This window comes from Staurois parvus, unplaced genomic scaffold, assembly GCF_062004578.1.
Source record: "Staurois parvus isolate SC_StPar_1 unplaced genomic scaffold, SC_StPar_1.0 ptg000048l, whole genome shotgun sequence".
Taxonomy (NCBI): Eukaryota; Metazoa; Chordata; class Amphibia; order Anura; family Ranidae; genus Staurois; species Staurois parvus.
This window is the reverse complement of record NW_028317844.1, coordinates 4347583-4362101: the sequence shown is the minus strand read 5'-3', so window position 1 is coordinate 4362101 and position 14519 is coordinate 4347583. Positions and strand designations below refer to the sequence as shown.

The 14519-nt window shown below is 39.7% G+C and overlaps 1 protein-coding gene across 3 annotated transcripts in view; it reads left to right on the top strand.

The window, feature by feature from the left end:
* ARMC2 (armadillo repeat containing 2) overlaps positions 1–14519 on the top strand; it is a 267447-nt gene that overhangs the window by 235440 nt on the left and 17488 nt on the right. For all 3 annotated transcript variants that reach the window (XM_089664810.1, XM_089664796.1, XM_089664802.1), the window contains 3 exons: positions 7264–7582; positions 9727–9849; positions 10623–10736. In XM_089664810.1, the coding sequence (XP_089520936.1) occupies positions 7264–7582; positions 9727–9849; positions 10623–10736 (556 nt within the window). The remainder of the gene's footprint in view (positions 1–7263; positions 7583–9726; positions 9850–10622; positions 10737–14519) is intronic.

Sequence of the window (14519 nt, the reverse complement as noted above, 5' to 3'; positions counted from 1 at the left end):
ATTTATAAACCTCTTGGGGGCTGTTGCAGATGGCTATTTAGGAGGTCACATGAACCCAGACTGCATCAGATTGCATTCAGCACAGTTGGAGTGACTTCCCTGCCTGCTGCTTATAAGGCTCATTGAATCCCGCGATCTGTATTTCCACAGTGTGTAGATGCAGTTGGTTGTGTTAAAGTGTATGTAAAGAAAAACACACTTTTTATTTGTCTTGGATAAAAAAAGCAATAGATCAATCTACCAGTCAGACTTTCTTTTTTTATATCTGTGTCCCATCACGTAATTTCCTGTTGTCTCTGGGACATCTTTATGTGCATTGAAGTGCATTGAGGTGATCATTCATGTGTGGTGATGTACTGCAAATGCATTTGCAATACATCACCTCACGTTTTACCATGTGTTACTGCAACAGTCATGTTTTAACGGGCCCTAAAATTTCTGTTTTTCTTATTCCTTCTATACTAGAGACAGTGGGTGAATCTTGGTATTATGGACACAGACAGCAATACTGACCAGGTTTTATCACTTCCTCACTCCACTGAAAATGTAATCCACTGTACATACATACACTTTTTAAAATTATTTGCACTACTTGGCAAAACTGAAAATTGTCACCTCAGCGTGCTTAGACAGTACTTGTTGGGTGTATAGGAACCATTTTAGAGATACAATTTTACTTTGGCAAACCGCAAAGTAGAACATGTATTAATTCATAGCAGCCAATTAAAAAACACTCTATATTGGTCTGAATTCTTACTGGTTGCCTTATCTTCAGTCTTGCCCAGTTGTGCAGGCTATTCTTCTGTACCGAAAAATATTACAATGATTTCACTGCACACTATGAGCACTTCACAGTGTACATTAAAAGCTGCCACAAGTCAGAGCCTGCTTCATTTTGAGTTATTTTTCTCCTTAGCCTGTCCCTAGCTTGTCCTTTTTTATATTTATTCAATTTTAAGTTCTTCCAGTCATCAAGGCTCATGACATGTGGGTGCAGAGTGGTCTGCATGCAAATTCAGCCTGTCTATGAACCCACCCAACATGGTACTTTGATATTTGCACAACTTCCCCCAAGAGCCAGACCACTGTTTAAATCAGGGCAGAGGCCTTTTGAGCAGAATACTGAAGCAGGGTGCTGTGATGATTTCAGAAAGCTATTACTGCACCTTGACAGTCCCACCAACCATTATCTGTTTGCATTGCACAGAGTATCACCAAGACCAATGATAACTTACACTGATCTAAAACAAGGTATACAATGAAATCTGGTTTTCTTTCAAAATGTTAGTAGCATATTGATGAGTGTAGAAGGATGACTCAGGGAAGGGGAAATATAAACAGATTCAACATAAAGTAAATAGGTGTCCTTAATCTGATGGCCACCATCATTCAACCCACTTCTTCTTGGTCATCTTGGACCTGTCCCAGCCTTTGACTAGACAGTAAAGGGAGAAGCACCACAGTGTGTACTAAAGCTACATGGTACAAAATCTAGTGCAGCTCTGCACGGAAACCAGTCAGCTTCCAGGTTTTGTTGTTAAAGCTTAATTTGAACAAGGTGAGGTTAGAAGCTGATTGGCTACCATGCACAGCTGCATCAGATTGTGAGTGCTCCAGTTTTAGTAAATCTCCCAGTGATTAACTCACCTCTGTCACTCTGCTTTCTCTTTCTGTCAGCATGCCCCTTGTCATCACATTGTCAGGGATCAGACTAATGTACATGTGAATAAGCATGCACGTTTGTGGGCACAGAAATCTAACTAAACATGCTACCTTGCACACACAGGCACTTCCTCCACAGATACTGGCTCAAAGTGAGCTGTTTTAACTTGAGTTCTGCACAGGATCATTGCTGAGTGGTTTTTCAGTTTGTACTCCTGCAATTCCTTATCCAGAGCTGTGCTTTACCTCGTTACTGGCCCAGCTTTAAAGTGTCAGGTATATGACATATATGAACTGACTGGCTCCTTTAGCTACTTCTTCCTCTCACTGTCCAGCTCTTCTATATAGGGATTGCAAGAGATTGATACCAGGTTAATTTCAAGTAATTACACTGTTAGCATCTAAAAAATACATTTAAAGTGGTATTAAACTCAGAAACAAAAATCTAATATATTGCAGCTTACCACTCCTTAGATGTGATGGCTGCATTACATTTCCTTTTTTGGGCTTTCTTCCTTTATTTTCACCTGATGATCCTTCCAGTAACACACTTCTGGTCTTAGGGTGACTCCACGCTGGATGGAGGAGCAACAGTGACATCCTTGAACAGCAGCATTTCAGACTGAGGAAAGGGTAGTGTTAGACCAGTAGATTTGGATAGACTTGACTTAACAAATTAAAGATGATCTCCAGCTAATATGTTTTAAGCAGTTACAGCAAAAGCTGATCGAAAAAAAAAATTAATTGTCTATGGCCAGCCTAACGTCCCGATTTTGTGCCTGTACTGCAGCAAGGAGCCAACTGAGAATGCCACAAAAAGCACAATTTTGTATTTGTGCATGCATGCACTAGTTTTAACTTACAATATCTGAGTGTTTTCATTAATAAAAAATTTTTAGTTCTGGTATAAATTTTTAAACCTCAGTCCTACTGCAACCATTTCTATTTGTGGTTGTTTTATGTTCTTAAGGAAGTTTGTGACCAATACTTAAAAGGAATGACTGAGAAAGTTGAAATACTAGAAGTGTTTACAAGAGACCTAAAATATGTAATATTATGTGTTAAATAGAAAACTATATAAATGTTTCCTAAAATCCTGGAATGTTATAGGTTAAATAAGCACAGGCAACTTGTTTTGGTTCATCCCATCTTACCGCAACATTTTCCTGGGCGCACTGACACTTGTGGTTAGGGCAGATGTTAATCATTTATATCTTCTGAGTCCAAGAATATCTGCAGTTTGTTATTGGAAGAGTGTACAAGGAAAATATTATGTGCTGCATACCTTCTGCTGGCGTTTCTTTGCACTTTGTGGAAAATCAGTGCTCATCAGAGCTTGTTCTGATTGCTAAAAGGGAGAGAAAAGTTGGTAGCCAGAACTAATTGGCAGTAATAAACTATTGATTTAGTATATAACTTAAGCATGGTCTATTATATAATTTAAAGCATCTACAAACTAAAACATGAATCGCGAAGTGCATATAGTGAAATATTTGCTCTCTGTGATGTCATAAAATGTAAACAGCCTGTTTGCAATGTTGGCCTTTTGCTGTAAAAACTCAAATGTTTCACTTCTATGTGAGTAGTAATTTAATTTTGGTTGCCTTGTGTCTACCAAAAAACAGGTTCAAAAAGAGTTGTTGATTAGCTATCTTTACATGAATACCAGTCCTCCAACCCATTCATCTGAAACCCTGTAGTCCATTCTTTTTGGACATATCACTTGGAGTTTTTCAGTTTACAGTCATAGATAAAGTTTTCAAATATATCCTTAATAATTAATGACAATAGGGGAGAGAGTTGTTTTTGTTTAATTTTTTTTTTGCATAAACATAAAAATCAAACACGCATACAAATACACAAGTTAAAAAAATACACCTTAATTTCTCTTGTAAATAACTTGGCCTCTTTGTACCACTTGGCGTCATGATAAAACAGCACAGTTTGCAGAATAAAATGTGTGCTTTATATCAAAGGTTTAAAATGATCACTTGCCAAACTGGAGAGGAATATTTTTTTTATTTTTTTGCCTATAAAACATATTAAACATTAAAGTCAATTTCTAGTATCATTAAAAATAGTAGTGCACAATGCAGCTTTGCCTCGACTATTCAGCTCTTTCGAGCATGGTCCCTTGCCCTATACAGTGATACCTCGGTTCACGAACGCTTCTGTTCATAAACAACTCGGTTTGTGAACAGAAGAGTTCACAAAAATTTACTTTGGTTCGTGTACTCCGCTTCAGTTGACTAACACGAGCTGCAGCCATCTTCCCTGCTCTGACACGTGGTTGTGACTTCCTGTAGGCAAGATTGAGGTCACAGACAGACACTGAAAGTGTACTGTGAAGTCACTTACAGTACTGAGAAGCTTTTTGGTGTACTTTTTAATACATACTATACAGTACTGTACTGTGCATCCCTGCGCACACTTGCTGTAAAACTTTTTTTTTTTTTGTGCTTTTTAGCACATACTGTACCGGACATCCAGTATGGCTCTAAAGAAAATTCAGCGCAAGCATGGTGTTAAGAAGAAAGTGTGAAGCAGTAATGAAGGTGACAAGAATGTGCAGAGCAAGCATGTTGTTGAAAAAGTGCAGAGCGGTAATGAAGGTGACGAAAACATGCAGAGCGATAATGAAGGTGACAAGAATGTGAAGAGCAAGCATGTTGTTAAAAAGAAAGTGCAGAGTTGTAATGAAGGTGACCAGAATGTGCAGAGTGGTAATGAAGGTGACAAGAATGTGCAGAGCAAGCATGGTGGTAAGAAGAAAGTGAAGAGCTGTAATGAAGGTGACAAGAACATGCAGAGCTGTAATGAAGGTGACAAGAACATGCAGAGCGGTAATGAGGGTGACAAGAACATGCAGAGCGGTAATGAAGGTGACAAGAATGTGCAGAGCAAGCATGGTGGTAAAAAGAAAGTGCAAAGCAGTAATGAAGGTGACAAGAATGTGCAGAGCAAGCATGGTGGTAAGAAGAAAGTGAAGAGCTGTAATGAAGGTGACAAGAACATGCAGAGCTGTAATGAAGGTGACAAGAACATGCAGAGAGCGGTAATGAAGGTGACAAGAATGTGCAGAGCAAGCATGGTGGTAAAAAGAAAGTGCAGAGCAAGAATAGTAAGAATAAGGTTGTGAAGAAAATAACCATAAATTATAGAAAAGCATGACCGTGGTATTCGTGTGACTGATCTGGCCTTGGAATACAAGATGGCGAAGTCGACAATCTTGACTATTTTGAAGAAGAAAGCTGCCATCAAAGGAGATGATGTGGTAAAAGGAGTAACGATGTTAACCAAGCAGAGGCAACAAGTGCTGGAAGAGGTGGAAAAACTTTTGTTAGTGTGGTTGAATGAGAAACAGCTGACAAGTGATAGCGTTAGTGAAGCTATGATCTGTGAGAAACGCTAGGAAATTGCACAGTGATTTATTGCAAAAAAAAAACCCTATACCAGTGCAGCAAGTGAAGAATTTAAAGCCAGTAGAGGGTGGTTTGAAAAATTCCGCAAGAGAAGTGGCATCCACAGTGTGACAAGACATGGTGAGGCTTGCAGTTCTGACAAGGCCGCTGCAGAAACCTACAAGAAAAAATTTGCGGAATTCATGAAGGCAGAAGGATACATCGCTCAACAAGTGTTCAACTGTGATGAAACGGGGCTCTTCTGGAAAAAGATGCCGAACAGAACCTATATCACGCAGGAGGAAAAGGCACTGCCGGGGCACAAGCCCATGAAGGACAGATTTTGCTGTGTGCAAACGCAAGCACCGATCTGAAGATTTAGCCACTACTGGTGTACCATTCCCAGACCCCTCATGCATTCAGGGAACAGAATGTGAACAAGGCCAGACTGCCTGTCATGTAGAGTGCCAATGCGAAAGCTTGAGTCACAAGGTAAATGTTCATGGAATGGGTGCACAAGGTGTTCACACCCACCATAAGAAAATACAACCAACTGCTCGACAGGTGCCTTCTTCTGATGGACAATGCCCTGTCACACCCTCCAGCCTTAGTGGATGATATGGACGCTGAGTTTGACTTCATAAAGGTCAAGTTCTTTACCCCAAACACGACACCTCTTCTGCAGCCCATGGACCAGCAAGTGATCTGCAACTTCAAGAAGCTGTACACAAAGGCGCTCTTCACTAGGTGTTTTAAGGTCAGTGAAGAGACATCCTTGAGTCTGAAAGAATTCTGGAAGAAACATTTCAGTGTTCTCCACTGAATCAACCTCATTGACAAAGCCTGGGAAGATGTCACTCACTGAACCTTAAACTCAGCCTGGAGGAAACTGTGGCCAGAAAGTGTCACTGAATGTGACGCTCAAGGGTCTAATGCAAAGGTAGTGGAGGAGACTGTATCCATGGGTAAGAGAATGGGTCTGTATGTCGATGGTACAGACATAGAGCAGCTTGTTGAGTAACATAAGGAGGAGCTCACCACGGAAGAACTTTCTGAACTCCACAGTGAGCAGCAGAAGGCTCTTACTGAGGAGCATTCCACTGACGAAGAGGAAGATAGGGAGGAGGTTAGCAGTGATGCCATAAAATCCATTATGGAAATATGGAATGAGTGCCATAATTTTTTTGAGAAGCACCACCCCAACATAACTGTAATGAACAGAGTGTTTAATCTGATGAACGATAACATGGTCTCTCATTTCCAGAGGGTTATGCAGCGCAGGAAAAGACAAGTGACATTAGACAGATTTTTCACCAAACCTGAGCCTGCAGCCAATAGAGGAAACCCCTGAAGCAGATCTCCCCAGTGTCCTTATGAAGGGGAACTCTCCCTCCCTAGCATTTGCGTAGGCAGAGTAGGACTGGCTATAGAGGGATTACTTTGACACAGTTGGCCAGCTGAAACATGTATTACAATATGTGTGAACCAAATATCCCTATTGTTTATTGCAAAGTCTGCTGGAAAGGGTATATACCAGTGTGCAAAGGGTTCTTCAGAATTTATGGTCCCTTTATTGAGTCACCACTCTCAGGTCCAGCTTCAGCCTTCCTCTGGTTGAATGATACCCAGCTGCATTCAACTACTTTCCGTAGGGCATCATAAACTCACCCCCTGTGGGACTATGTAATGTTTCACTGCTTGCCATCTAAAGACAGAAGAACTTTAGATGGCAAGCACAGTCAAAACACAAGAGACATGCTGAATCAAACTATAAATTCATATCAGACAGGAAGCTGATATGGCTTTTGTCTTACTCCTCAACCCAGAAGTCCCCACCTAATTTTAGAAACATAAATCCCTGGTGCCACCAAGTGTTCAGCACTGATTGTTACAGAGTGCCCGAACAAGACCACATGACATTTGAATATTACAGAGGCTGCCAAAAAATGCATATGCATGTATGTGCAGGAATCCCTAGGCACCTGCATTTTAGAATTGTAGCCTGTTCATTATTTTTAGTTAACAGGCAAGTCTATTTTCAGTGTCATGAGAATGAATTCCTTGCTTCACTTAAATATGATTCCATTTTTCATATTTAAGACTCAGTTTTTGAGTTGTATAATTAGTTTTTCATTACATTCTTTCTTTTTTAATATACTTTTATATTTTTTTATAATATTTTTTTAAATATTCTTTTTAGGACCTTGTTGTTCGGATAGCATTCACGCTTAACAACTTAACTGCCAAGACAAATGCAGCCAGAGAAGACTTCTATAAAGTAAAAGGAAGCATTGCAACACTTATACATTTACTACACGTTTACTGTGAACTTGATGTAAAGATACAATCAATCAAATCTATTCAGAAAGAGAACGCTAAAGACCTGAAAAAATCTTCTGAAGTTGAGGATATTTTGATAAAATTAGTAAGCTTATTAGCCAACCTGTCTGTCCATCCAAATGTTGGCAAATATTTGGCTGCTGATCAAAACTGTATTTCACGATTAATTCATATTCTAGGTGAGTCCTGATTTGAAGTGGAAATTCTCAGTAAAAAATATTTTTCTTGCTTTTATGTAAATTTTCTTTTTTCATGTTTCCATCATTTGTAATTTTCTTCCCTTTATATATTTTTTTTCTTCATAGAAGGAAGAGTCCTTATCATGTCTAGGGGAGCACCTCCCTTTTAAGATGTGTGATTTAGGGTCCATGCACACTGGGCATAAAAATGCTGCTTATACGGGCATTTTTCGTTTTTTTTCTTCAGCATGCAGAAGCAGCTTTATGCTAGCCTATGTGTCCATGTACATTAGAGAACTTACAGGCATATTTTCAGAGGAGCATTTAAAGGCAGAAAAAAAACAGTTACATAGCATCTGTAGTCATTAAGAAGAGGTATAGTGCTCCATCATTGGTATTGGAGGACTAGTGCCCCATCATTTGTGTCAGTGGCAGGAATTATACCCCACTGTTGGTGTTCAGTGGGAGGAATAGCGCCTCATAGCAGTAGGAGGTATAGTGCCCCAAGGGCTGGATAAATGCAAGCAAAGGGCCCAGTTTGGAGTCCGCTGACATAAATAAAGCATTATGTACAAACAGTAATTTTAATCCACAATGGAAATAATCTATCTTCTGGCTAAAAATTAAATGTAGAACCATGACCCTTAAAATAAGGGGAAGATTTACTTCCCTTCGTGCCATAACTAAAGTCGTAAGTACAAAGTCGTAGACTCCTGCACTGCTGCTAATGCAAACAATTTTATCTTATTACATGCAGTGAATATGCAGCCAGGGGTGGCAATGAGGCTACTAAAGCTCTTTAGCAGCTGCCATAATGAAAAGTATAAAAGCAGTTCCTGATTGTATTATCGGATTAAATCAAAGGACCTTTTACATTGAACCCATTAAAAAAAAGCCATATGCATGTTATTCTCAGCAGATATTGAGCTTGACTATTTATATGAAGCAATGAAAGTCCTGGTTGAATAACAGTCTGTGGGTCACCTCTTCTCATGTTTATGGGGAGAACAAACTGAAAAAAAGCAAACATAAAACTTGTTTTCCAACTGGTGGTGTGCCCTGTTATGACAGGGTTACAACTTCTGCTATGTCCCTTCTCATTCTGAAGTTCCCTTTTAAGCTTTCAGTTTTATATCTCCGTGCCTCATACCATACTTGCACAGAAGGCTATGGGGAATTTTCAGATATACAAGCCAGAAAAAAGAGCAACTGTACCCAAATAAAAATAACAGTAATGAATAACTTATCACATAATCTTTCCCAACCCAATCAAAAAGTATAAAAATACTATATGCTACATAAAGCCCAATTTCAGCTAGAACTTATATTTAATTTAGAAAGAACAGGAAAGGGCTGGATTTTTTTATCTTGGTCCCTGTTGAAGTGATTTTCCTATTATTTTTTAGTCTTGCTGGGCAGGAAATGATGGCAGAAAAATAAAATCCAATCCATTTCTTGTAAAGGTGTCATAGGGACAGGAAGAAAGGCAAAATCTTCAAATTATAGTCACAGGCAGAAGTAAAATCCTGAATATAAATTTGGCTGTATTTATGTCTTTATCTTCATAGTACTCTGGACATTTGACCTTTATAATATATACTGATATTGGTTATAAAGCCCACTGTCAGCTGATGTAACAGAGCTGCTTCAGGCTTTGGAAGGATCCTGACATTAATGTTGAGATCCACCCAGATGCCTGATTGTCAGCTGGCTCGCACTCTCTGAGATCCTGAAGCAGCTGCTCCCGTCCCCTCCCCAGCCTGACATACCACTGAGCGCTGGAGGGTCAGAGCAGAGAGCAGTGACTGACAGAACTGAGCCGGTGGGGAACAACTGCAGCCATAGAGATGATTATGGATGGTTTTTTTTATTCCCACACTTCTCCTTTGAAAAAAAGAAAAGCAGGAAGCTTTGTGGTGTGATAATACACATGCTTTTTTTGCCGATTTGAAAAACATGATCAGGCTACTTGTGCTGATCACATGGCTTATTTCTGTAAACGTTGTCAAGTCATTTTTCTCAGCTGGTGCCGGATTCTGCATATTTGTTTTGATTTTGTTCTTTTATACCCTAACCTTGGATTATATTCTGTATTTATAATGATCTCACATTTTACATTACTCTTGGTTCTCTTTTACAATTAGAGTACAAGTTGATTGATGAATGTGAGGAACTGGTGATCAATACTGTAGCAACACTCAATAATTTATCTTTCTATGAAAATGACAGCTCTACTGTTACCAAGAGGAGACTTGAGATTTCTAAATGTGAGTCTTCTTTTGTATGGTGATGTGATGTACAGTGTAATGTTATATATTCCCTTATAGAATCTAGAGAAAAAGTAGACCTGTGAAAATGGACCTCTTGAAATAAACTGAAGAACTGGCTTCACCTTCCATTGCAGCCCATGAAAATGTCCCTTTTATGAACTAGAAACATATCTTATTATAGGTGATATATCAGTTATATGTTGACAGGTCTGTATTAGGCACTGTGGCCCTCCAGTAGCATAGCACTGATTTTAGGCAACTGACATTTACTATAGAGGCCGCGCTTTGGCACACAGAACTAAATGAAGTGTCAAACAACACAATTATGTGAGAGAATCTGTAAGCCTTCTGTCCTATATGAAATGTAAACTAAAGCTTTCCTTTCATCACAATACCCTGCTTCTCCTCTTGAGGCTCTTTAACTGATGCTTCCAGCTGCAATATACATACGGGGTGAGAGGGTGCAGGAATGGTATAAGTGGGGAATAATAGTAGGAGACAAGATGGTGTCTGGGAAAGGGGGGGGGGGGGGCACTGTATGGGGAGTACTAAGCTAGTGCTTGGCCCTATCTTGCAGGATTTCTTGCATAGGTAGCCCCCTATTGGAGCAGGAGCAGCCTATATCAGGGGCTTCAGACTTGTGAAATGACAACTATGCTGTATGCGCTGACATATATTATACTGAAATCAATGGCACGGAACTAAACTATTTATTTTTTATATCTTGCAAATTTTGGAACATGTGACAAAACATTTTCTTTAATCAACAGTGATGTTCAAACTGCTGCTTTCAAATAACATGGATGGAATTCTTGAAGCAGCCCGAGTATTTGGCAATCTCTCTCACTACCAAGATGTTCGGGACTTCATTGTGGAGAACAGTGGTATGTCCAATGCCATGCATTGCCTAATATCAACATAAAATATGTTGTGTCATGATGTCTTCTTTTATATTACCATGACATGAATACCATACAATTCGTTCCATTTATAGCGCTTTAACAGAAGAATTATTTGAGCCACATGATTGTAACTTTCAGTTCTCATTGGACTAAGCTGAAAACTTTTATTTTAAATAAGCTTTGTCCTATTGTGTTAGCTTGAATTAAACCCTTGTTTTCTTTTTTCATCCTGTAGTAAACTTTTTGTGTAGTACTTTTCCTACTCCCCTCCCTGTAGTTTACGTATTGGCCCTGCAGTTTGGTTCCTTCTCCTCTCAGCTATACCTGCTACTTTTTATGTGTATGGCTTTTTTCTGGTGAACCGTGTATTTTGCATTTTTTAGATTGTGTAATTCAAAAGTGTCCACATTTGTCCAAAGTACTAATGCAGGCAATCAAGGTGTATTCATTGTGTGATCTTGACACATTATTTAGGAGAATCAGAAATGTTTACATGCCAACTCACCAGGTTTGCCTTATCTCATTTCTAATCCATGCCCCTTAGAACCCCTCTGTGGAAGCTGGACCCAGAACCCTTCCACTTCCAAGAATATATCATAATTTTAACTTCACAGTACTTTGCCAATGATTATTTGCCCTGCTCATATTTAGTCTTTTTGCTTTTTTTCTTTGGCTCAGAAAAAGATTTTACATTAAGTACAAAAATCTAATTTTTTTTTTATCGGACATTGAGGTGCACAGGATTTTGGTAAGTCTTAGACGTCCAAAAGTAGTCCAACTGAGGGATAGGCAAAAGCCACTAAGAAAACCAACGGAGGCAAAATATTATTGGAATCAGTGCCTACTAGAAGGTTTGATGGCCAAATATGGAAAAGGATATTGCCAATGAAATTACATTGTGATTCAATTTGTAAGGGGACACTGGTACCTGTAGAAGTAGTGAGCCTCACCGAACAATGTGGAGGACAACCAACCATCCACCTTAAGGAAAAAAAAACAGAACAACAAACCAAATAGAAAAGTAGTTTGGATAAGTGATCAAAATTCAGAGGATTAGGTAGGTCACTCCTTGGCTTCAAGGAGAGGGAGGTCCATGACATAAGGGATTTACCTAGACTGTGCACTAATCTCTAAAAAAGACAGGAATTGATATGAGAGCTCGCAGAGAAGTACAATAAAATGGAGAGAGAGCGCAAGAGAAAAGGACAGCAACCCACAATCCTTTAATAGTAGAGGGTGATAAACCACAGCTGTGTAAGAGGGTAGGCAGGGGTGAGATAAATTGTAATGCCAAGAGGCCAGCAAAGACAGGAGAAGCAGAAGAATGAGAAGGAACCCTTGCAATTCACAGCCAAAATTGTTTTAGGAAAGTAATAGTCATGGGCAATAAAATCAGCAGTGTGCACAATCTAAGTGTAGTAGATATATAGTACTGTGCAAAAGGCTTGGGCAGGTGTGAAAAAATTCTGTAAATTAAGAATGCTTTCAGAAATAGAAGTGCTCATAGCTTATTTTTATCAATTAACAAAATGGAAAGTAAATGAACAAGAGAGAAATCCAAATCAAATAAATATTTGGTGTGAGCACCAGTATTAACTTCTTCCCAACCACAATATAGCTGAAAGACAGCTGCAGCAAGGCTCCCCAGTTCTGGGAGGATGTCTATGGACATTCTTTCACATGCGTGCCTCCCACATGCCCCCTGGGGTGCACATCGAGCGTGTTCTGTGACCGCTGTGTTCTTTGGAAACAGCTAATCACAGATCCTGGTAAAGGGGCAATCACAGGGCCCTTTACTATGTTATTTGCAAGTATCGAAGAGCCACCTAAGATTAATATGAGCACATCTGCCTGGCATAAAGCCAGTCTGGTCAGACCCGACTAGCTTTATAATCACTTTTTGTAACCTCCTCGCTAACACTTTCGCCAAAATTTTAACGTACGTGTTGATCAGAGAAGTAGGATGATATGATTCACACTCCAGGGGATCTTTTCCAGGTTTAGGGAGTAAAACTTTAAGAGCCTCCTGCATAGACCATGGCAATTCCCCCTTCAGCCTAGAGGAATTATAAACCCTTAGGAGGCATGACACTAACAATTCCCCATACAATTTATACCATTCTATTGGATAACCATCCAGGCCAGGAGATTTGTGAGCGGCAAAAGATGTAATCGCAGCCTCAATCTCCTCCGGTGTAATAGCCCGTTCCAACCCTTCTCTCTCTTCCCCAGACAATACAGGGAGAGAGATAGATGCTAAATATTCTGACATAGAGGATGTCGAAACCTCTCCCTGAGATTGATACAAATATTTATAAAATTGTTCAAAGGAGTACAATATTTCCTGTGTCTCTTCAATATTATTTCCTTGGGAATTGCAAATGCGTAATATAGAAATTGGATTGAAGCAGTGTCTGACTAAAAGTGCTAGAAGACACCCATTTTTATCCCCAAACTCAAATATGTGTCTACGTTGATACAACTGACCTTTACTCACTTGTTCTGTCAAAAGTATGCAATCCAAGCATAGGTATTCCAGCCATGTCTTATATTTGTCAAAAGAGGGATCACCGACATATGTGCGTACAGCATGAGACACTTGAGTCTCAAGCTGTTCTACATCAGCTCTCAGAGCTCTAGAGAAATCCCCCACCACCTTCATATAGGCACTTCTAAGAGTTGCTTTAATAGCATCCCATTAGTTAGACACATCAGCCTCAGCATAGTTGTCTGTCCAATAATGTTTTATTGCCTCCAGACAACCTAGTTTCACATATGCCTCTTGCAACCACCCAGTATTCATACGCCAATGTTTAAGTCCTGAATGTACCGAGCTGTAAACTGATTTCCATGGGAGAATGATCAGAGATCGCCCTCAGTAGATACTTAACATGGCGAACCAATGAAAGACCATCCACCGTAGTAAGTAACATGTCAATTTGAGATAGTGTACAGTGAGTTTCGGAATGGCAGGAGAACTCCGGCACCCCCGGATTCCTATGTCTCTAAACATCAACTAACTCATGGGTCTCCAGCCATGTTGCCAACACAGGATGAGACCCAGATTCACATCCCTGGCGATCCAGAGCAACATTAGAAACCACATTAAAATCCCCCAGGAGCAGTAAAGCCCCCTCTGACACACAGATCACCACTGAGAAACTATCCTCCAACACTGAAAAAGAGAATGGTGGGGGAATGTAGAGATTCACAATAGTAAAACACTGGCTAAAAATCTTACAGACCAAAATAACAAATCTTCCTTCTGGATCAGTTTTAATCTACAGAACATGTATATTTAAGGATCTAGCAACTAAAACTGCAATCCCTCTGGAATAGGTGGAGTACTCCGCATGATAAACTTAAGCAATATAAGAACGCCATAAAGCCATGACTCTGGAGCCTTGCAAAGGTGTCTCTTGAAACCATATAATATGAGGTTTATGTTTCTTGACATAGTCAAAAACCAGAGATCGCTTAATCTTAGAATTTAGACCAAGACATTAATTTGATCAACAGAGCCTTTATCATGCAATCATAAATATCTGACAAATAGAAGAGCTCCAGAGCCATAAAGCCCCGCTAATCTCAGCCTAAACACCAAGGGAGCATATTAACCTCCTAAGATATAGCAGAAAATTAACGGGCAAGTAGCACATCCCGGCAACACAGAAGAACAGTCCCAAACTCCCCCCTCCCGGCACACAACCCCAACTTGTTGAGTGCTTCATTCCCATAACACAGAAAAAGATAACTGACCTTGGG